The 24,552-nt window shown below is 31.7% G+C and overlaps 1 protein-coding gene across 1 annotated transcript in view; it reads left to right on the top strand.

Annotated features, from left to right (window-relative positions):
- The window catches only part of LOC132760184 (golgin subfamily A member 6-like protein 22), a 75,648-nt gene that overhangs the window by 11,020 nt on the left and 40,076 nt on the right, over window positions 1-24,552 (top strand). The window contains exon 4 of the mRNA XM_060752098.1: window positions 928-1,007. Coding sequence (XP_060608081.1) covers window positions 928-1,007 — 80 coding nt within the window. The remainder of the gene's footprint in view (window positions 1-927; window positions 1,008-24,552) is intronic.

The following is a 24,552-nucleotide window of genomic DNA, read 5'->3' as shown; positions in this document are numbered from 1 at the left end:
TATCGTGAACAAAATACCTCGAAATTGATAAGGATTACAAACACGAAATGGAAATTCTCAGTTTAGAATTACAATGTACAATGTACAATCAGGCTACATATTACGTATTACTTCACCGTGGTGCAGGGGTATCGCGCTCGTTTAGGGTGTGAGAGGCCTAATTTAAGGTTCAAATCCTAGTCGAGGCAACTTTTTTTTTTGAAGTGTCTTTTTTAAGGAAGTAGCCACGATATGCAAGGATAAAGTGCGGCTGTCATAAAAAATGATTTTTGATGCAACTCTAGTCATGCAAAATTCCATATGTATCAATCTCAAACTGTTATAGAAAAAAAATCTTAACGCAGTCGCTGCGAAAGATGAATTATAGTATATAAAAATAAACCTATATAGGAAAATACATACAGATAGTCAGTATGATTTAGATTGCAAAGATCAGAAAATACCACAGAGCTTGCAGCCCTTTGATTTAAACTGGACTCATATCTCATGTAAATTTGGTTCTCGAATGTTTGTCACACAAAGTAATGTACTTTATCTCACCAAATCTGCAATTTGAGTCTTTAGAATTCTATGTTAAATGTAAAAGACTTTAATAACATAAAATAACGATTGTGTTGTTCCACTCAAAGTTGCCACATTTGAGGATACATGTATAAACAGTGTGCATGTAAAGTTTTACCACACAAAACCACATACTCATGTACATGTTCAGGTTAAATATTGGTGGTTGATTTGTGACATGTCGTATTGTCGCACCGCGGGGCGCCAAAATAAACATGAAAATACGACAAAGTGAAATGTTGACTTTGCCGTAAATTCGTTTGCGAAAACACGACATGGCACAAATCAGCTACCATAATAATAGTATAGACTGAAATATCTTTTGAATAATTTACGTTGGTACAATATCTCATTATTTTTTCATAGATGATGCGACAACGGACTTTGCTGGACGACCATCGAAAGAAGTGTGAGGAGGCCATAAAGCATGAAACGGTTGTGACAAGGTAATTATTGTTGCGTTGTTTTAAAATGTATTTTTTACAATATGAGGTTATTAAGTACTAAACATTGTTGAGTACAATACTGATTTCTATTGGACGAGTACACAGCTGCCAAACCTATAGCCGAGTCAGATAAAGGCCAATGTATCAATGTATAATGATCTCTTTATTCCACACAACATAATTTAATTTAATAAAAAGAATCATAAGACATAACCTTATACCCTTTAGAAGCAAATATATGTCATGCGATTTGATCAGCTGACATACTCTATATATATCAGTATGGTCAAAACAAAATAAAACTGTAATAATATATATCAAATCATTATATTAATTAAAAACAAGATCTAAATTAATTCATGAAATGGTATGTTACTCGTAAGTTCTACTTTTTCTAAGAGCATACCGGTGTTACCTCCCTTTGGTTCTGGAATGAGAAGCTTCACAAACGCTCGTTTGCTTTTCCTAAGGTTTACTAGACACCAATGTATGCTTTTACTCTCTTGTTATTTGATCTTTATAGCATTTTAGGGGAAACTAACTTTATTTTCACTATTGTTTTGAACAGATCTAATTATATACATTAAGAGATAAATTTGTTTGGTTTGGTTTTACGGCGCACCAACACAACTAGAGCCAATGTAAAGAATAAGCTCAAATACCAATAAGTTATCCACCGTTTATCAGTTTAAATATTTCATACATCTTGAATAATAAATCCATCTATAAATGAGCGAGAAAACGTGACTGTTTAAGAAGGCGTCATGTCATGTCTTTCACATCTTTTGACATACATTGGTTTAGGTTATTGAATTAAATAACAATGTTGTCTGTAACGCGGCAATCTAAATAAGTTACTGGTTATTAATCCTTTTCAGTATATTCTACGGGGGCGTGTTAAATGTATGGCAATGCAACATTGAAATATCGTCAAATAAGAGTTATTTTCTTTTGCTGCTTTTGCATATAAGATTTGTATATGTTGCTACAAACGTACATTCTTAAAGAGTTATGATTCATGAAATGTGCAATTATACAAATCAAACATGTAACATTTAAATGTTGGAATTGTAACTCACTGAAAATAAACATAACATTTGATTTGTGTGAGAATAAGAAAGAAACACACGTTAATTTTTAACTTGTACCCCTTCTAATTAGAGATAAATATATATAGAAATTGCCCTTTGTGCGTACGTTTCGTTGTCCCGCTGTCCTGCTTTCACGGTCTCACGCTGTACTTCTTTCACGGTGTCACGCTGTCCTGCTTTCACGGTGTCACACTGTCCTGCTTTCACGGTGTCACGCTGTACTTCTTTCAGGGTGTCACGCTGTCCTGCTTTCACGATGTCACGCTGTCCTGCTTTCATGGTGTCACGCTGTACTTCTTTCAGGGTGTCACGCTGTCCTGCTTTCACGGTGTCACGCTGTCCTGCTTTCACGGTGTCACGCTGTCCTGCTTTCACGGTGTCACGCTGTACTGCTTTCACGGTGTCACGCTGTACTTCTTTCAGGGTGTCACGCTGTCCTGCTTTCACGATGTCACGCTGTACTTCTTTCATGGTGTCACGCTGTACTTCTTTCACGGTGTCACGCTGTCCTGCTTTCACGGTGTCACACTGTCCTGCTTTCATGGTGTCACGCTGTACTTCTTTCAGGGTGTCACGCTGTCCTGCTTTCACGGTGTCACACTGTCCTGCTTTCACGGTCTCACGCTGTACTTCTTTCACGGTCTCACGCTGTCCTGCTTTCACGGTGTCACACTGTCCTGCTTTCACGGTCTCACGCTGTACTTCTTTCACGGTCTCACGCTGTCCTGCTTTCACGGTGTCACACTGTCCTGCTTTCACGGTGTCACGCTGTACTTCTTTCACGGTCTCACGCTGTACTGCTTTCAAGGTGTCACACTGTCCTGCTTTCACGGTGTCACGCTGTACTTCTTTCATGGTGTCACGCTGTACTTCTTTCACGGTGTCACGCTGTCCTGCTTTCACGGTGTCACACTGTCCTGCTTTCACGGTCTCACGCTGTACTTCTTTCACGGTCTCACGCTGTCCTACTTTCACGGTGTCACACTGTCCTGCTTTCACGGTGTCACGCTGTACTTCTTTCACGGTGTCACGCTGTCCTTCTTTCACGGTGTCACGCTGTCCTGCTTTCACGGTGTCACGCTGTACTTCTTTCACGGTCTCACGCTGTACTTCTTCCACGGTGTCACGCTGTACTGCTTTCACGGTGTCACACTGTCCTGCTTTCACGGTATCACGCTGTACTTCTTCCACGGTGTCACGCTGTACTGCTTTCAGGGTGTCACGCTGTCCTGCTTTTCACGGTCTCACGCTGTCCTGCTTTCACGGTGTCACACTGTCCTGCTTTCACGGTGTCACGCTGTACTTCTTTCACGGTGTCACGCTGTCCTGCTTTCACGGTGTCACACTGTCCTGTTTTCACGGTGTCACGCTGTACTTCTTTCACGGTGTCACGCTGTACTGCTTTCACGCTGTCCTGCTTTCACGGTGTCACGCTGTCCTGCTTTCACGCAATCACGATATCACGCCGTCCTGCTTTCATACTATCACGTCGTCCTGCTTTCATACTGTCACGTCGTCCTACTTTCAGGCTGTCACGCCGTCCAGCTTTCATGCTGTCAGCTCCTAGACTGACAAAACAGTGGAACAAAGAAGCAACCGTGTCTTACGGATACATTTCTAGTTTTTATATATATTGAATGTCATCGAAGAAGTTCTTAATCTAGGCGATATTGTTATAAATAATACTTTTCTTTTAAAAACTTGCAACTTTTTTTTTTCTGCAACACCAACACAACTTAGGTCTTATGACTCCAAACAGGAAAGATGATTTGAAAGCAACACCAGGGGTCAAAACCCCCTCACCTGATGGAGTTAAGAGATGCATAGACTCCAGTTATTGGAACCAATTTTAGTTGCCACGTACGATCGCATATGTATAATCGGTGCCTTACACGTTAAAGGCAACCCCTCAGTCACAAGAAATACTTGCTTCAATAGCGTGTTAATTTAATAACGCATATTATATGTTATTTTGGTTTTGGAGTGATATATGTGGATATATTACCTGTTAAGATTTTATATCACCCGAGCCGTTAGGCGAGAGTGATATTTTATCTTGACAGGTAATATATCCACATATATCACTCCAAAATCAAAATAATAATTTAATTACCCTTCCCCTGCCGAGTTTAGACGATTTTTTAAAAAAATCATTGCTGTTTCAAATGAAACGTCGAAATAAGATTCCCTTTAGGATACCTCTTCGTCACAACATGACGTCACATAAATACATGACGTATTTTTCCCGTACCTTACGAAAGTAAACAAGAGAAAAGGAGTAGTCTATTGAACGCACTTTTTTGTAATTAATATCAAGCTTTCACAAGGTCATATTTGTTTTCGATACTGATGGTAATATGTATCATTACTCTACTTTGGTAAATATTGATCATTTGACAGTTAAAAAGTGCTTTTAAATCGGAATTTACACCGCGTAAAATCGAACCGTACGCGCATCACCTCAGCGCATGTTGTTTACAACGTTGGGTACCAAACGGGGAAAATTAGTGTGTATATTACCCGTCTGGCTCGGTTATATCAATTTCTTTCGGTTGATCAATATCCAATCAAAAAGGCGGAAAAAATCTGGAAGGATAATAAAAATTTCTTTTGCTGACAAAATCAACCGTGTTTATAATCAGATATAATTACAAAATAATCAGATATAATTACAACCAAGAGCTAAATCATGTAATATAATTAATATCGCATGCACTTTCTACATTTCTAATTAAAGTTTTTCCCTGGTAAATTAATTTCGAAATCCGAAATTATCGAAAGCATCTTGTAAAAGATAAATATCGTATGAATATGCAAAGTTTTTTTTTTTAAATAAAATATCCGATGATATCACATTTTACAAGTTCAGATTTATTTCTTTATGATTGCTTTTTTGTCTCTTCATTGAATAGGCAATATCATAAATTCGCCGTCATTGCTTTTGATAACGATATTTAATATGGATTTATGAGCAAAAATCTATCCAACATGCGTGAAATTTTATCCTGTGGAATCTGATATATTGTACCAGGAGCATTGATTTTCAATTTACAAGATTAGCTCTGTTTAGATTTTAATTTGATGCTTTTAAAAACAGCGGGTGGTGATAAGTGACATATCAATGAAGAAAACCTTTCGTATTTAAGGTATTCATCTAATTTGAGTACAGTTTTAAACAAGTAAAAAAGCAACAAAAAGTCATTTGAAGATGAGTGCACTTTGACGTACAGGGGTACTTTGAAAGGGTATAGAACTATAATGTATATCTAATGAAATGTTTTTTTTTAAGATTTAATAATCCATAATCTTATGGTCGATTCTTAATAGAGATAAAACAAATAATGTTTCTGTTCTTTTTAAAACATACATGAATACTCTACTTAGACATATTAAAATGCTTATTTTATTAACATTGATGTTCTATAGACGGAACTTGGTATCATTTTTTTCTAACACGTTGCTTTTATAAAAGCAATATTTTACTTTTATTGATATAGCGGTATTTATTGAGGCAATAATACTTTTATAATGATAGTACGTAGAATAATTAACAAAGATAAATGAGAAAATATAGAAAACGCATTAAACACGTAATACGCCAATTCAATGATACTTTTTTGTAGTTAAAATTTACTGAATAGTTTTATTGATATTGCCGTTAGTGGGTCTCTATGGTACTGTTGCTATTGTATGTCTTTGATAAATTCAAATTTTCAAAGTTCTATTGATATACCGATAATTTTTGATGCAATTATCATTACCAAATGAAAGTACGTAGAAGTATAAAAAGAGTAGGGATGGAATAAAATTATAACTTTAGAAATACAGGGATAACTATTTATAAAGTTAACAATTGTTTTTCGATCTGTACATTGAATGTAAAAGTGAAAGTGCCAGTTAAGGAAAATACCATTTATAAGCCTAAATAAATGTACTGTTATGATTACATTATGTTTTATTCTTAATGATTTTTATAGCTATTACGTTTTTATGTAGGAGGGTAATTATATCAGAATAACTTGTCGTCCGCTTATGATTACAATAGTCCGGACAGAAATGACATTTTGTCGATTGAAAGGTCATGTCATTGACTCGACTGTTAAAAAGTACTTTTATTGATGTCGGTCGTGTGACAGATTTGAAAATGTGTGTTGCTAAAATGTTCATACAATTTGTGCTTTGTCTAATACCATATAGATTTGAATAAGTCAGTTGAATTAATATATAGGATGCTTGTTTAAATACCTGCTTTATTATATATTGGTTAGAAGGGTAAACATATTTTGTACCAGATAGTTTGTTCAAACAAGGATCTTATCGATTTCCGTGTTTTAAGAACAAATAGTTCAAATTGAGAACAAAAGCAAATTGTAAGATATTTTTAATATATCTAATTGCGAATTGGATGACACTATATTTCTTTCGTTGTTTTGCATATGAAAGATGCATTTAAAAAACCTTCAAACTACAGAACGATTGGAAATAAAACTGGAGGAAAAGTTTCAATACACGTCCCATTTACGAAATCTGAAAATTAAAGTAAGAACATATAAAAAGCTTTTAAGATAATTAAACAAAGAGTAAATATACACTTTTTAAAATGAATGATCATTGTATTATATAAAAAAAAATCATTTCTTACATTTTTATTTTTGTTTATTTTTTATTGATTGCATTTATATTTTACACCACAAGACATAGAGCATTTAAAGATAAATAGATAAATTCAATGTTAACTTGTTAAAGAAAGTGTTTCACACATTTTGAAACAATGAGCCATCCACAAGGAAGCAAAAAGGAGGATTTTGAAGGGCATTCTATCTATAGTTAGTTTCTTGTCGTATATTAGCCTTTCTAGTCATGGTTATTGAATTAAAAGTTTTCTCTGTCATGTACCAATCTAAATAAAATACTGGTTGTAGATTATACTGGGTAAAGTAAGATGTAGCATTACGATGTTACATTCAATAGTCAAACCAATTAAGTGTTCCTTTTTCCTGACAAAATTAAAGTGCACGAAGTGGTTATCCTTTTGCACGTTGCCATTACAAGGGATTTCTAGGCATATCAATTTTGCTAAACACAGAGCATGCAGTGGGAGCACCCTGGCTTATCCCCTTCGAAGAAATTCAAGAGGGTGCCATCAGCAGCGACGATGATAGCTTTATCATTTTGAAATAGTCAGGGGATAATCATGATTGATTATCTTGAGCAAGGTTGTACCAAAAACGGTGCGTACTATGCAGACAAATTTAGACGCCTGCACCAAGAAATCGCGTGTAAAAGGAGGGGCAAACTGACTCAAGGCGTTCTTCTCCGGCACGGCAATGGGCACACATCCAAAGTTGCGATGGCTGCTGCAACTGACTGTGGCTTTGAAATTCTTCTCCATCCCCCATATTCTCCGGACATGGCTCCTTCTGACTTCTATTTCTTTGCGAAACTGAAAACCAAGCTTCGTGGTAGACGTTTTGGAAGCAATGAAGGTGTCATGGAGGCGGTCAATGAGTTCTTTGAGGACCAAAATAGAGAGTTCTATTTTGAAGGGTTAACCAAGTTGGAGCACAGGTGGGCAAAGTGCATTGATGTAGAGGGCGATTATTTTGAAAAGTAAGACCATAAGTTGGGTTCTCTGACTACCGGAAGTACATCGGGCCAAGAACTTTTTGATCTATCCTCGTAGTTATTTGTCTAATTTTATTTTGTTAACAAGTTTTATAGAATGCATTTTTTTTCAATTTATTTATCTTATTTAGTTTGACACTTTTCATGTGTTGGAGAAACGCAATTAAACAGTATGCTATCCACAAGGAAATATTTTATTGAGCGTTCTGTCTGTCACTTCACTGACTTATATTAGCCTTTCCTACCAAAGTTATTGAATTAAATGATATATTTTGTCTGTTGTGCCTCTTTCTAAATAAGTTACAGATTAACAATAGTTTTCTGTAGATTTTACGGGGGCGAATAAGATGTATTGCAATGTCACATCCGAAAGACTAACCAATAAAGTGTTCTTTTTTCCTGATACAAGTAAAGTATACAGAGTTGGTTTATTTTTGTATATTATACAAGTGTTATGTTATCTCTTGCAGGTGTCTTTATAAGATATTTCCTGTATAAGAAATTTCTGGGCTACAAGGTCGTGTCGTTTACTTAAAGTACATATTGGATTATACATAAAGATCAAGAATTTTCAAAAAGTACATGTATGCAAATATTACTGCATTTAAATGTTGGAATTGTAATTCACCGAAAACAAAACATATTATTTGTATGAGAATACGATAGGATCATATGTACGTTTTATATACCTCCTCTACTAAGGGGTGAATATCTACATATTTGTATTTGTGCCTCTATCCTGCTGTCATACATAAAATTTAAGACTTTTCAGACAATTACATCTATGCAATTACTGCTTGCGATAATTTACAACTTTGTATTATAGAAAAATAGAAATGATATAACACTGACATATTTTTTTCGTTTTTATTTGTTTGTTAAAATAAAATTGACAAGTTGTGTTCGACCTACCTGGTTTATTAGTAAAAGAAGAGGCCTGCTTCACCAATCTTAGTAACTCACAGTCAATTAAGTAAAGGGGGTTAGAAATATATTGTATTTGTTATTTTACACTTGCACGTACAAGAACAAACATGCCATAACAAAAGATTTTAGTAATACATTGTATTAGTAATTTAATTTAATTTTAGTGATATTTTGTGAAAGGCAACAATATTTTGATAAAATCAGACTTGTCCATAATGTGCATGTATAAACCACAAGGATGAACTTGCCTATTTATTAATATATAATTTTTAGAAAGGGAACACTTGAGGATGTTGAAGATGTTCTTACTTATATTTCGATATGGCCTATATATTCTATTTGAATAAGCGTTGGCTTAAAAAACTAATTTTTAATTAAGTAAGCATTGTCAATTATTCCTTGCAAATGATAAATTATGCATGCATTTTCTTGATTGTTTCAAACAAAATCTCAATCTAAATGCGTTATTACTCAAATAATCTAATTATAAAAGATTAATAAATAATTTCTGATTAAAACGTTACTAGTGTTTCAATTAATTGGTATTTTCCCTTTAACTAAAAAGGCAACATAATGAATTTACCACTATTGCTTTCAAAGCCGAACGCATCCAGATGAGTCAAAAGATTTCAAGAAAATCAGCCTCAAGAAAAATGATTGTAAGAAAAGTAGAGATATTCACAATTCAAGAAATAGTTTACATGTTATATGAAAATAATGACTGTTTTTGAAGTATATATCACCATATTTCTGCTGCATGAAAAACGCAGTGAGGGCTATTTTGCATATTTTGACCTATTTATAGTAATATTTGTAGATATCAAGTGTTATTTGTATAGGTAGTTTCTTGGTTCACTTTTATTTTTATATATTTACCTTTTGAAACATTTTAAAAATGTTCTTAAAAATTTCCACGAATCTGGAGGCATGCTGCTTTCATAATTGCATTTAATATTAAATTAGCAAAATCTACTCGACATGCGTGAAATTTTATCTTTTGGAATCTGAAATATTACATGTATTATATCTGAGGAATTGATTTTTAGTTTTCTAGATTCGTTCTGTTCAAGCATGTAAAACAACGGGTGTTGAGTTAATATGAATATCCTTAAAGTTGGCAAATCGTTGCAAATACTTTTTTCCACATTGAACTTATTGTATTTTTATGTTTATCTTTTTTTTCAAGCAACAAGTCACTTCAAAATTTGAATAAGAATAGATTAATTTAAAGAGTATGTTGTGTAAATGGTCAGTATTTACTTACTATTGAACTACAATAAAACGCTTTTGCTTATGATTGTAATGAGTATAATTAAATGTAGTGTAGCCAAGGTTATATTCTTTAACTACCAAGCGTGCATTTCCACTAACTTTGACTTTTGTTGAATATGATTGGCACTTTTAAGGGTTTTTTTTTCAATTGTTTCTTTTTTTGAAAATAATTTTAGCAACAATATTTCCCCATTTAGTTTTCCTCGTCACTGTGGAGAGTGGGGTCAAACACTTTCAATCACAATATTTTATATCTATCCCAGTTAAAGAACATAAAAGTAATATAATATGATATAAAATTTTAGTGTTTTCAACAAAACAACAACAAATGAAACATATACAATCATATATTGTATACAATGTTGACACTTTTAAGTCAGTTATACTACCGTTGAGTTTTAACTGTTATAAGCAATTGCTATGGTAACAACAAACTAGTATGTGGTGATCAGTTATAAATATATATACATATATTAGACGTTTGCCGATTTTTAAAAAATAATAGAAAGAAAGCTTTTAAAGTTTTTAATAGTTTTACAGAAAAAGTCAAAAGACAGGATAGTTTGATTGAGCCTGTTCATGGACATCTGTGTATATTTATTCAAAATGCTATGTACTTGTGTATAGAAACTTTTCAGAATGACTTTATTGACAAATATGTTCTTTTGGCGCATTATTGTATTTTTTAAATATATTTGATACAATGGCAAATGCACGCCTTTGATTTACAATTTTATTTTTAAAGCTGCACGCCTCCAGATGAGCAAAAATATTTCAATAAAATTAGACCTGAGAAAAATGTACTAAGACTTTAGGAAAAGCATAAAGACTCAAAATTCTGGTAATAATTTTCATGTTATGTTCCATTAATGACCGATTTGTTCAGTATTTATAACTATATTTCTACTGCGTTACTAACACAGTAAGGGTTATTTCTGCATATTTTGACCTCTTTATGGTAATTTACATGGGTTGAAAGTGCCATTGATAATGTGTTAATTGCATTCTTTTTTCATGAAAATTAGTATCAATCTGGAGGCGTGCTGCTTTAAAAGCTCTATTTATTGAATCGTAATTGTTGACTTGAACTGAAAGAACACAAAAACTATGAAGTAAAGATAAATGTAGAGCAAAAGAGCTAACCTATCCTCACAAGTCTTACTATTCTCAATAGTTTTTCAATATAAACATTCTAAGAATTTCCAGCTAAGCAAAATGCAATTTGTATGCATGAATACTAATGTTGATTTTATTTTGTTATGTTATTTATTATTCCACAGTTTCCGTCGTTTTATTTGTAACTAGAGCTAAAGTGAAGTAGGAGGGGAATATCGGAATAACTAGCCGCATGCTCTTGAAGCAAAAGCAAAACTTTGTCGGTTATAGGGTCATATTATTGACTATAAAGTTATTGTACAGTTATGTCGGTCGGTTGACAAACTGAAATAGAAACGACTTTGTTATAATTGATATAAAATTCAAACAAAATATACATGCGTAAATGCTGGAGTAGAATTTGAGAACAACACATAAAATATATATTTGTAAATAACTTTATTGATTAATATACAAATATTTCTTGGAATTTATATAATCTAGCACAGAAAATTGTGTTTAATGTGGATCTTAATTGTTTAATTCGGTCATTTTACAAGCACAAATATCTTTTAGATATACAATATTTAGATATTTAGATATGCAAGAGATTTCCGAGCTAAGAATTGGATTGCACTTCACCCTGATTTGCATGTAAAATTGGTGTGTTCAATAGCTATAACTAAGTGCTTTTTTATCTTTGGAACATTTGAAATATGCCAGTTTTATTACAGAAAGGATATTGTATAATATAGGACATGTTTTCTAATGTTCCTGATTTAATCACCATGCCTGGTCGTTTCTTATCGTAAGTACATAATCTTTTCTTGTTTTGTGCTCAATGAAATGTACAAAATTGTGTATCTCTCAAAACAAATATTTTCGCTTTGGTTTATTGCTCTTAGTTTGCTTCACCAGCTAGAGATACAAGAGCAATTGACTAATTTTCAAAATAAGTTCTGAAAACTTTTATATACAATTTTATTGTTATCAAGCCATTGTTCAAATTGATATACTTTTTATGTGATGTCTTTGTAACGCGATAAAAGATGGCTACAATTCTAATGCCTAAACCCTTATAGGCAATCACTCAGCCTTAAAGGGGTTTAAGCAGAGAATGTTACGTAAGCCAGTACAAATTTGTTAAAGAAAGTATATATAAAAATATGAAACTGTAAGCTTTTCACAAGGAAGCAAGAAATAATGGTTTTTATTGAGCATTCTGTCTGCCATTTCTATGACGTATATTTGCCTTTCTCGCCTATATAATTAAATTAAATGACAAATTTTGTCTGTAACGCAGCATTCTAAATGAGTAACTGATTATTAATCGTTTTTCTGTAGATTTTACGGGGGCGGGTTAGATATATGGCGATGTCAGATTCGATAGGCTCATTAATGAAGCTTTCCTTTCCTGATACAATTAAAGAGCCACAGAATGAATTTCTGTGCGTACATTGTGCTTTCTACATAAATTGCTAGAAAGTGTCCATCTTTAATGAGGCCAGTTTAGGTCATAGCGATTTGTGCTTCAATGCAATGATTTAAAAGTAAATAATTGTTACAAGCACAGAAAATTTAAGTAAGTACATATTTTCAAGCATATCTAATATATCGTTACTTTCTGTAATTATATTACTATTACTGATTTTGTTTAAAATTCAACCGATAGTTCACATTAGGTTTGCGAAGTTCGAGTCTTTCTAGCAGATAAAATCTCCAGAAGAACATTCGCATATTTTCTACAGAACTAGCTGGCAACGGGATACGAGGATTGTCCCAAAATGTCGTAGACTACATTATTTTCTCTTTAACCCGACGTAGAAGTGGTTAGATATATTTGTTTACACTATCATGTAAAAAACATATATTTTTTTATACAGAAAAGTCACATATACATGTATTTCCAAACAGAAGTATGGCTACATTTTAAATTAGAATTGTAGTACAATACGTAGATAAACATCAAAATGTGCAACAATACACCACGAACATATGAAAAAAGTATTGTAGGCTTGGACTATAAATTTCAATTTCCAGTACCGTCCATGAACAAAATCCGAATAAAGCGTGATCCCTCGGAAGCATTAATAGATATTTATTCAGGTTAAATAATAACAAAATTTCATGAAAATTGTTTGAATTTAAGTTTTATATATCTCTTTTACTTAGGGATGAATATCTCTAGATTTGCCCTTATGCATTCGTCCTGTTGTTACGCTGTCACGTTGTTCTGTAAACGATATGAGCTCCTAGACTGACAAAAACAGTGGAAGATAGGGACAGCCGTGTCTTATGGATACATTTCTAGTTTTTTTTTATACTTTGAATGCCATCAAAGAAGTGCTTAATGTAGGCGGTATTGTTTTAAATAATACTTTTCTATTAAATACTTGCTATTTTGTACAATTTAGACCATATGGCGCCGAAATAGGAAGCTTATCTCGAATGTTACAAACTTAAAGCAACACCAGGGGTCAAAACTACCTCACCTGCTTGAACTAAGAAGATCGTACAGGTATGATCGGTTGCTGCAATTCTGATGCCTTAATCCTTAAAGGCATCCCCACAAGGTGAAATACTTGCTACAAAAGCCGCTGTGTTAATTTGATATATCATATAAATTTCTTTTGCTGACAAAACCAACCGTGTGTATAATCAGATATAATTACAACCAACCAAGAGCTGACTCATGTAATGTAATTAATACTGCATACAATTTCTTCATTTCTAATTTGAGTTTTTTTCTTCTCGTAAATTAATTTCGAGTCCCGTAATTATCGAAAGCCTCTTGTAATAGATTAGTGCCATATGAATATGCAAAGTTTTTATAAAATATCCGATGATATCACATTTTACAAGTACAGATTTATTTCTTAATGATTGGTTTTTTGTCTCTTCATTGAATAGGCAATATCATAAATTCGCCGTCATTGCTTTTGATAATGATATTTAATATGAATTTATGAGCAAAAATCTATCCGACATGCGTGAAATTTTATCCTGTGGAATCTGATATATTGTATCAGGAGCATTGATTTTCAATTTACATGATTAGATCTGTTTAGATTTTAATTTGATGCTTTTAAAAACAGCGGGTGTTGATAAGTGACATGTCAATGAAGAAAACATTTCGCATTTAGGGTATTCAACCCATTGCATCTAATTTTAAGTACAGTTTTATTTTTTATGAAAAGAGATTTTCAGTTGGTGCAATGTGGACTGTTACAATCAGGTGTATTTTTAAAGGGTATAAATCTATATCTAATGAAATATTTTTATACGATTCATGTAAAGTTATGTTGTTTTCATAATCGTATTGTCAATTCTCAAAGGAGTTACTGCAAATATATGTTTGTTTTTATCTAAAACACATGCAAACTATACATAAACAGAATAAAATATTCCGGAACAATTTTTTATTTAGAGTTTTAACCGTTTAGAAATGATTTCGTGCACGCGCCATTCGCTCATAAGGTTATACAAACGGTTTAGCAAAATACAGGTAGCAAAGATACAGATTAATACGCTAAAAAAATAAATATAAAGTTTAATGACACTTTTTTTTATTGGTTAAACACTTTATATGTTGACAATACCGGTGCTAAGGGGCGGGGGGGGAAATGTTTGCACTTTGTCATTTTTCCTTTAATTTTGGGTTTTGTGATTAAGGGCTTCCGAAGGTTTAAATATTTTAAATTTCATATTTTTGCCATTTTTTGACCGGGGAATTTTTATAGTTGTAACAAAAAGATATTTTCATTTCCCGGGAAGATAGTAGGGACACTTTTTCGCCATTACCCCTTTTAATAGTTCAAATTTCTCCTTAAAAAAATATTTTCCCGTTTTTCTTTTTTCATTTTTAAAACTTTTTAAATATTGCTAAAAAAAGAATTTATTTATTGAAATTTCAAACTGGCCAAAAGCATTTTTTGCTGGTGGTGGAATTATTATAAAAAGACAATATGTTTGTACAATATATTAGCTATTAATTTATGTTTTGCAATTACTATTCATGTTAATAATATGCGTATATTGTATACCGCTTACTTATAACCTCATGCTGAAAGTATGAACTCTTCTGGAAAGATTAAAACACAGTTGTCATTCTCATTTCTTATTAACCTTAATTTTGAACAAAAACATTAAATCAACAATTCAAAAATTTTAGCTTGGTAAATTTACTGACCAGTTTTATCAGCTTTGATGTTCTATAGGCCGGACTTGGTATCATTTTTTCCCTAACGCATTGCTTTCATAAAAACAATCTTATTGATATAGCGGTATTTAATACTATTTATTGAGGCAAAATGTTTTTATAATGATAGAACGTAGAATAATTAATAAAGATATATGAGAAAATATAGAAAACGTTTTAAACATGTAATACGCCAATGCAATGATACTTTTTGCAGGGAAAATTTACTGAATCGCTTTATTGATAATGCTGTTAGTGGGCCTTTGTGGCACTGTTGCTATTGAATGTCTTTGATAAATTCAAATTTACAAAGTTCTATTGATATAGCGAAAATATTTGATGCAATTATCATTACCGAATGATAGGACGTGGAATTACAATAAGAGTAGGGATAGATCAAAATCATAACTCTTTAGATATAGGGTTAACTATTTATAAAATTAACAATTGTTTCTTTTCGATCTGTACATTGAATGAAGTGCCAGTTAAGCAAAATACAATTTGTAAGCCTAATGTACTGTTATGATTTCATTATGTTTTATTATTAATGATTTTTATAGCTTTAACTTTTTTTATGTAGGAAGGTAATATCGGAATAACTTGTCGTCTGATTAGGAAAACAATAGTCCGGACAGAAATGACATTTCGTCGATTGAAAGTTCATATCACTGACTCGACTGTTATAAAAGTGGGTCGTGTGACACATTTGAAATTTCAATTGTAAAAATGTTCATACCTATTTGTGATTGTCTGTATAGAATAGAATTAGTCAGTTGAGTTAACATATAGGATGCTTGTTAAAATATCTGCTTTATTATGTATTGGATAGAAGATTAAACATACATTAAACCAGATTTATTGTTCAAACAAGGTTTTACGGTTAATCAAAGAAGTACCAGTTATAACGGTTAGTTATCATCTGTTAGTTATCACATTCTTTTGTATTTAACTTGTGCAGCTGAGAAATAACATCCAGTAAATTTATAAGATTTTAAAAATTGCATTTATTTTTCTCTTTGTTTAAGTTTTGTTGATATTGCATTTATTTTTAAACCGCAAAACATAGAGCATTAAACTATATATTCAATGTTAACTTGTTAAAGAAAGTGTTTCACGTATTTTGAAAAATGAGCTATCAACACGGAAGAAAAAAGTAGGATTTTATGGGCTTTCTGTATGTCAGTTTCTTGACGTATATTAGCCTCTCTCGCTATGGTTATTGAATTAAATGACAGTTAAGTGCGTCATGTACCAATCTAAATAAGATACTGATTGTAGATTTTGCTGGGTAAAGTAGGATGTATTGCGATGTAACATTCAATAGTCAAACCCATAAAGTGTTCTTCTTTCCTGTGCACAAAGTGGCTTGCCTTTTTTAGGATGCCATTACAAGAGATTTCTAGGCATTTTGCTACAATGTCGTGTCAACTACTTATAGGAACTCCACTGAGGTGTAAAAACGTAAAAACATAAATTTTAAAATTTCTTACATGGATCAACTAGAACTAAAAAATAAAAAGATAGGCAAAAAATAATTAAGAAATATAATTGAAAAAAGAAAACGTATTTGTATGCTATTCTTAGCCCATTTTGAATAAAAAGCTTTGCAACGTTTTTTGGTTTTAGATTATTTTTCACAATAAGAATATTTTTCTGGAAAAAAAAACAAACAAATTCAGCGAATTATCTGCAAATTTGCACATAAGTTATTGGTCTCGACCTACATCAAGTGGAACATTGATTTTGAAAAATTATTTCCAGTCCCGTCATGTCAAAAAGTCTCATTGGAATTCTTTTAAAGTGTTATCTAAGAAATAAGCAAGCATTTCAGTAGAGGAGGTTAGAAATACTTTTGGAACACTTTCATTTACATTAGAAAACATTGAAAAATTAAAGAAAAGAAGAAGAAGAAAAAAAAAAACAACCAGAAGCTTGTATATATTTCTCATAGATAAAACTGTGCAGATAAGCATCAGAATCAGGCATAATTTCGTAAAAATACAATACAAACACAAGAACATTTTTGATGAATTTTATTTTATTTAGCTTAGCTTTATGTTTAAATATAACTTTCGTGTCATTTCTTATATTTCCATTAACATTGAAAAAAACACAAACATATGCGTTTTCGGATTTGTTGTGATTGTTTGCCAGAGCTGATCCATCCATCAATCAATCAATCACAGTTCCATAAGTGTCATAAACAATCTTTTTAACTAACAAGATGTAAAAGACGAAAACTCTATCATAAATTATAAAATAGAATATAATCAACAATCAAAGCACATTTTAAACAAGCGGAAACAAAAATAGTAAACTTTTGTTGTACAATGTATATTTAAGATCACATTTCAGTTAATTTTAACAGGTCTTAATTGTCATTTTATTTAATCGAGACAATTTAAAAAACAGTAATAATTACAGAGTCGGCATTAGCATTTGAATTTTGTAAAACCGATCAGGCTTATTTGTTTTTACTTCTGAATCACCATTTCAGCAGATTATCTTGGATATATCTTGCGGAAGACTCAATGCATTGTATTTGAATGTATATTCATGTTGCATTTTCTTAATCAAATAGATTCTAAATGATCTAACAAGTGATGTAGAATGCATTTTATTATTTCTTTAATTGCATTTATCTTATTTAGTTTTACACTGTTAATGTGTTGAATTCAAACCGCAATTCATACATTTTGAAACATTAAGTTATCCACAAGGAAACAAGAGTAGGTTCTTTTATTGAGCGTTCTGTCTGTCACTTCCCTGACGTATATTAGCCTTTCACACCAAGGTTATTGAATTAAATGATATCTTTTGTCTGTTGTGCCTCATTCTAAATAAGTTACAGATTACTGATCATTTTCTGTAGATTTCACGGAGGCGAGTAAGATATATGGCAATGTCACATTCGAAAGCTTTACCAATAAAACATTCTTTTTTCCTGATAGAAGTAAAGTATACAGGGGTGGTTTATTTTTTGTATATCTATATTATACAATACTTATGTTATAAGATTTCTGGACATACTAATGGTAATTCAATTTCGTATCGTTTACTTAAAGTACATTGTAGGATAATACAAAAAGTTCAAGAATTTTCAGAAAGTACATCTGTACAAAAATTACAACCTACGATAGTTTTCATTTCTGAAATAAATATAACACTGGCATTTTCAGTTTTTTTCGTGTTTTTTTTTTTTATAAAATCGGCAGGTTTTTTCATTTGTTACCGACCTCCCTGGCTTAAAAGAAGAGGCCCGCATCATATGCGAGCGACTAAGCAACTAGCAGCCAATTAGTAGATGTGGTTTGAGGTACATTGTATTTGTTAACACTTACACAAACATGAAACAAAATCAGATGCTCGAAAATTGTTTAGTAATACATTGTATTAGCCATTTTATCTAATTTTAGTGATATTTTGTGATAGTCAACAATGTTTTGATAACATCAGAATTGTCCAAATTGTGCATGAATAAACCACAAGGATGTACTAAGCTATTTATTAATATATAATTTTAGAAAGGGAACACTTAGGCTGTTGAAGATGTTCTTGTTATTTACATTTTGATAAAGCCTATATATTCTGTTTGAATAAGCGTTGGCTAATAAAACTAATTTTTCATTAAGTGAGCATTGTCTTTTATTCCAAATATAAAAAATCATACAAATTATAAAAAAAGGATACAAATTATAAATTATGCATGCATTTTCTTCAATGTCTCTAAGAAAATCACAATCTAAATGCGTTATTACTTAAATAATCTAATAACAAGATAATAATTTCTAATTAAAACAAGTTGCAGCGGTACTAGTGTTTCTATTTATTGATATTTTTCTTTAATTGAAAAGGCAACATGATAAATTTACCGCCATTGCTTTTAAAGCCGATGTCTCCGGATGAGCCAAAACATTTGAAGAAAATCAAAGTTGAGAAAAGTAAAAATATTCACAATTTAATAAGTAATTTACATGTTATGTGCAATTAACGATTGATTTTGCAGTATTTATCACCATATTTCTACTGTGTGACTAACGCGGTAAGGGCTATTTTTGCATATTCTGACCTATGTTTGTTAATTTTCGTAGATTTCAAGTGCCGGTCGTATAAATTACTTTCTTTGTTCACTTGAAAAAAATATTTAACTTTTTGAAACATTTTAAAAATGTTTCTGAAAATTGCCATGAATCTGGAGGGATGATGCTATAATAATTGCATTTAATATTAAATTAGCAAAATCTACTCGACATGCGTGGAATTTTATCTTGTGGAATCTGAGATATTATATCTGGGGAATTGATTTTCAGTTTTCTAGATTCGTTCTGTGAAAGCATTTAAAACAACGGGTGTTGTGTAAATATGAATATCCTTACTTAAAGTTGGCAAATCATTGCAAATACTTTTTTCCACATTGAACTAATTGTATTTTTATGTTTATATTTTTTCAAGCAACAAGTCACTTCAAAATATGAATAAGAATAGATTAATTTAAAGAGTATGTTGTGTAAATGGTCAGTATTTACTTACTAACGATCTACAATAAAACGCTAAATTATAAAACAGCGGGTGTTATGTAAATATGAATATCCTTCAAGTTGGCAAATCATTGCAAATACTTTTTTCCACATTGACCCAATTGTATTTTATGTTTACCCCTGTCAAGCAACGAGTAACTTCAAAACTTGAACAGGAATAGGTTTATTCAAAGTTCCGTTTTGAAAATGGTCAGTATTTATTTTACTATCGATATACAATAAAACACTTATGATAGGAAGGAGTATGATTAATTGTAGTAGTTAAATTTATATTCTTTTGCTACCCAGAATGCATTCCAAATCACTTTGACTTTTGTTTTATATGTTTGGCACTTTTTAAGTTTTTTTTTTAAATTTCAGCAACATATTTGCTTATTTATTTTCCCGTCACTGCGGAGAATGGGTCGGGGAACCATATTTATTTCTCCCGTCACTGCGGAGAATGGGTCGGGGAACCATATTTATTTTCCCGTCACTGCGGAGAATGGGTCGGGGAACCATATTTATTTCTCCCGTCACTGCGGAGAATGGGTCGGGGAACCATATTTATTTTCCCGTCACTGCGGAGAATGGGTCGGGGAACCATATTTATTTCTCCCGTCACTGCGGAGAATGGGTCGGGGAACCATCAACCACTTCCACTCACTTTATTATATGTATCTATCCCAGTTAAAGAACATAATACATATAAGTATAAATATTAGTGTTTTCAACAAAACAACAACAAATGAAACATACATAATCATATAATGTATACAATGTTGACACTTTTAAGATAGATACACTACCGTTTACGTTTAATTTCTATATGCAATTGTTATTGTAGCAACATACATGTATGTGATTTTTGTGCAGTACAATTAAAAATATTAGACTTTTGCCATTTAGAAAAGAAGAAAAAATAGAAGGAAAGTTTTTAAAAATTTTAAATGGTTATCCAGGACGAGCCAAAAACTCTGTATAGTTTTATTGAGCTTAGTCATGGACCGTTGTGTATAATTATTTAAAATGCTATGTGCTTTTGTTAAAGAAACTTTTAAGAAAGATTTTCCTGACAAAAATGTTCTTTTGGGCGTTATTGTGTGTTTTTTTATTTCTATTTCATACAATGAAAAATGCATGTCTTTGATAATTACAGATTAATTTTTAAAGCTCTATTAATGGAAACTTTCCAGCAAAACAAAATGAATTTGTTTGCCTGAATGGCAGTGTTGATTTTATTTTGTTATGCTATTTGTTATTCCAAAGTTTCCGTCGTTTTATTTGTAACTAGAGCTAAAGTGAAGTAGGAGGGGAATATCGGAAGAACTAGCCGCATGCTTATGAAGCAAAGGCAAAACATTGTCGGTTACAGGGTCGTATTATTGACTTTAAAGTTATTGTACAGATACGTCGGTCGGTTAACAAACTTAAATAGAAATGACTTTGTTATAATTGATATAAAATTCAAACAAAATACACATGCGTCAATGGTGGAGTAGACTTTGAGAACAATACAAGTAATATATATTTGTAAATAACTTTATTGATTCATATACAAATATTTCTTGGAATTTATATAATCTAGCACAGGAAATTGTGTTAAATGTGGATCTTATTTGTTTAATACGGTCATTTTATAAGCACAACTATCTTTTAGAGAATAAATGCAATGCAAGAGATTTCCGAGTTATGAATTGGATTGCACTTCACCCTGATTTGCATGTTAAATTGGTGTGTTCAGTAGCTATAACTAAGTGCTTTTTTATCTTTGGAACATTTGAAATATGCCAGTTTTATTACAGAAAGGATATTGTATAATATAGGAAATGTTTTCTAATGTTCCTGATTTAATCACCATGCCTGGTCGTTTCTTATCGTAAGTACATAATCTTTTCTTGTTTTGTGCTCAATGAAATGTATTTTTACAATTTTATTGTTATCAAGCCATTGTTGAAATTGATATACTTTTTATGTGATGTCTTTGTAAAGCGATAAAAGGTGGCTGCAATTATAATGCCTAAAGCATGATAGGCAATCCCATAGCCACAAGGGGTTTAAAGCAGAGAATACTTCGCACGCAAGCACAAATTTGTTCAAGTAAGTATATCATACTGTTAGCTATCTACAAGGAAGCAAAAAATAAGGGTTTTTATTGAGCTTTCTGTCTGCCACTTCTTTGACGTATATTAGCCTTTCTCGCCTAGATTATTAAATTAAATGACAAATTTTGTCTGTAACGCAGCATTCTAAATAACTTACTGATTATTAATCGTTTTTCTGTAGATTTTACGGGGGTGAGTAAGATATATGATACTGTCACATTCGATAGGCTCATTAATGAAGCGTTTTTCTCCTGATACAAGTAAAGCCCACAGAATGTGTTTCTTTACGTATATTGTGCTACATACATACATCACTTGAAAGTGTCCATCCTTATATGAGAACAGTTTCGGTTATACCGATTTGTGTTACAATGCAATGAGGTAAAGTAAATAATTGTTACAAGAACAGAAATCTTTTTAAACAAATACATCTTTTAATTGTTAAGCATATCTAATATATCGTTACTTTCAGAAATTTTATTTCTGTTACTGATTTTAATCCGATCGACGGTTTACGTGATGTTAACTAAATTCTAGTTTCTCTAGTAGATAAAAACTCCAGAAGAACATTTTTCTACAGAACTAACTGGACATTGGATAAAAGTGGTTAGATATATTGATTTTATACTATGAGGTAACTACATATACATTTCAATACCGAAAATTCACATACTAGACATAAACACATTTCAAAACTAAAGTACGGATGAATTTATAAATTAGAATTGTACAATAATATGTTGATAAACATCAAAATGTGAAAAATAAACCTCTAAGATAAGAAAAAGCTTTGTAAGCGTGGACAGTAACTTTCACTCCATGCAGGCCGACTAAACCGAGCCTGCAACTTTTTCAATTTTGTCGTTTTTGGCGTTCTTTAGGGATTATGTTTTTCTCTATTCTATTGTAGTAATTCATTTATTATTCCAGATTTTTGCAGAACTAGAATTATATGTAACAACATCAAATTTGTATTGATGTTTTAATGTTTTATAATGTTAGTGTTTAAATTGAGTACAAATATCCTGCTTGCTACATTCATAAGTTTTTAAATTATTGTTCATTAAGTGAGCATGTGCAGATATTTCATAGTCACATAATAAATAATGTTTACATTGTCATGACTAATGAAATATCTAATTACAAAATAATGAATAAAATTCAACTAGGCTGTCGTGAAATTACCTTGCTAAATCAAATTGGAACAGAACTAATGTATCAAGTACTCGTAATTGCTTTTTATTCACGTTTTTTTCTAGAGACGAGGCCATAATTTCACCACAATTGCTTTTGATAATGATATCTAATATTTTAATATGAAATTAGCAAAAAAAAATTATATCCAACATACGTGAAATTTTATTCTGTGGAATCTGATATAGAAAATCAAGAGAATTGATTTTCAATTTTCTAGCATTATGTTTAGCGTTTTAGTTTGAAGTAGTGGGTGTTGTGTCAATATGTAAAGCCTTAAACTTGGCAGATCATTGTTAAACCTTGCACATTGACCGTATTCTGTCAATTATGTTTTATAATGAATAAAGATTTTACTCAATATTGAAATCTAGGAAGTCACCTGAAGAGAAGAGAGTTTTTATTTTAATTGCTGGAAAACCAATACTGCCTAGGTAAATTTCACGATTCATTCGTACAATTTGAAGATATAATTATGGACCAGTTCGAATCTTATGAATAAGTCAAACAGTTATACACCTTGTTTTAATTGTTCTATTTTACTTGTACACATAAAGCATAAGGCTTCAAATGTATTGTTTCTAATGTCAATAAAATTGCCATTGGCCACATTGCTCAACCACATTTATTTTTATTTTTGTTGTTTGGCAATTAGTACATTTATAGTAACTTAGTTTTTGTTTTTTGTATGAAAATCAAAATACTGCTTTCATTTTTTTACATTTTGCACAAACCGTTATATAAGTAGTAATCCATAAACACAAAATTATAAAACAAATGAGCCGCGTCACGACAAAACCAACATAATGGGTTTGCGACCAGCATGGATCAAGGCCAGCCTGCGCATCCAACCCTATTACAAGTAGAGAAGCTGATAGCGAACAGCATGGATCCTGATCAGAATGCGCGGATGCGCAGGCTGGTCTGGATCCATGCTGGTCGCAAACCTATTATGCTGGTTTTGTCATGACGCGGCTCAAATGTTTCGCATTCTTACAGAATAAAAAGAAAATCATTTCTGAAGGTTAATGACTTGTGCCTATATGAATTCAAACTTCTATGTATTTGCTTCGAGAGAAAAAATATTTCACATATATTTTAAAATTACATTTATCAATCTGCATGTTTGAGTTTAAATAATAATAAATTGCTGTAACATTTAATCTACATAACGATAAAGAGTCAATGAGTTTTTATTTCATATATATAGGCACCTTTTGAATATTTCAATGACAATAATGGTCTGTCTGTTATAAAAGTAGACACACCTTCACTATTTTACTAATGGTATTTCGAATTATTGATCCTGAAATGTCCGATAAAAGTAATTGACATTAGGAAAAATAATTAATTTTAGAGGAAACTTTATAGTGTAGTCTTGGAATATTTGCATAATTTGTTATAATAGATAATGCTGTCCTCGGATTTCTTAGAACGTCCATTTTAGTTTATGAAAGACAAAGGTATACTAAGCACCAAAAATGGATTGATTTAAGAGTGCAAAATTTAATTCATTTATTA

Source organism: Ruditapes philippinarum, unplaced genomic scaffold (assembly GCF_026571515.1).
Source record: "Ruditapes philippinarum isolate M1 unplaced genomic scaffold, ASM2657151v2 ctg1790_1_1_1_1, whole genome shotgun sequence".
NCBI lineage: Eukaryota > Metazoa > Mollusca > Bivalvia > Venerida > Veneridae > Ruditapes > Ruditapes philippinarum.
This window is presented reverse-complemented; position numbering and strand designations above follow the sequence as displayed.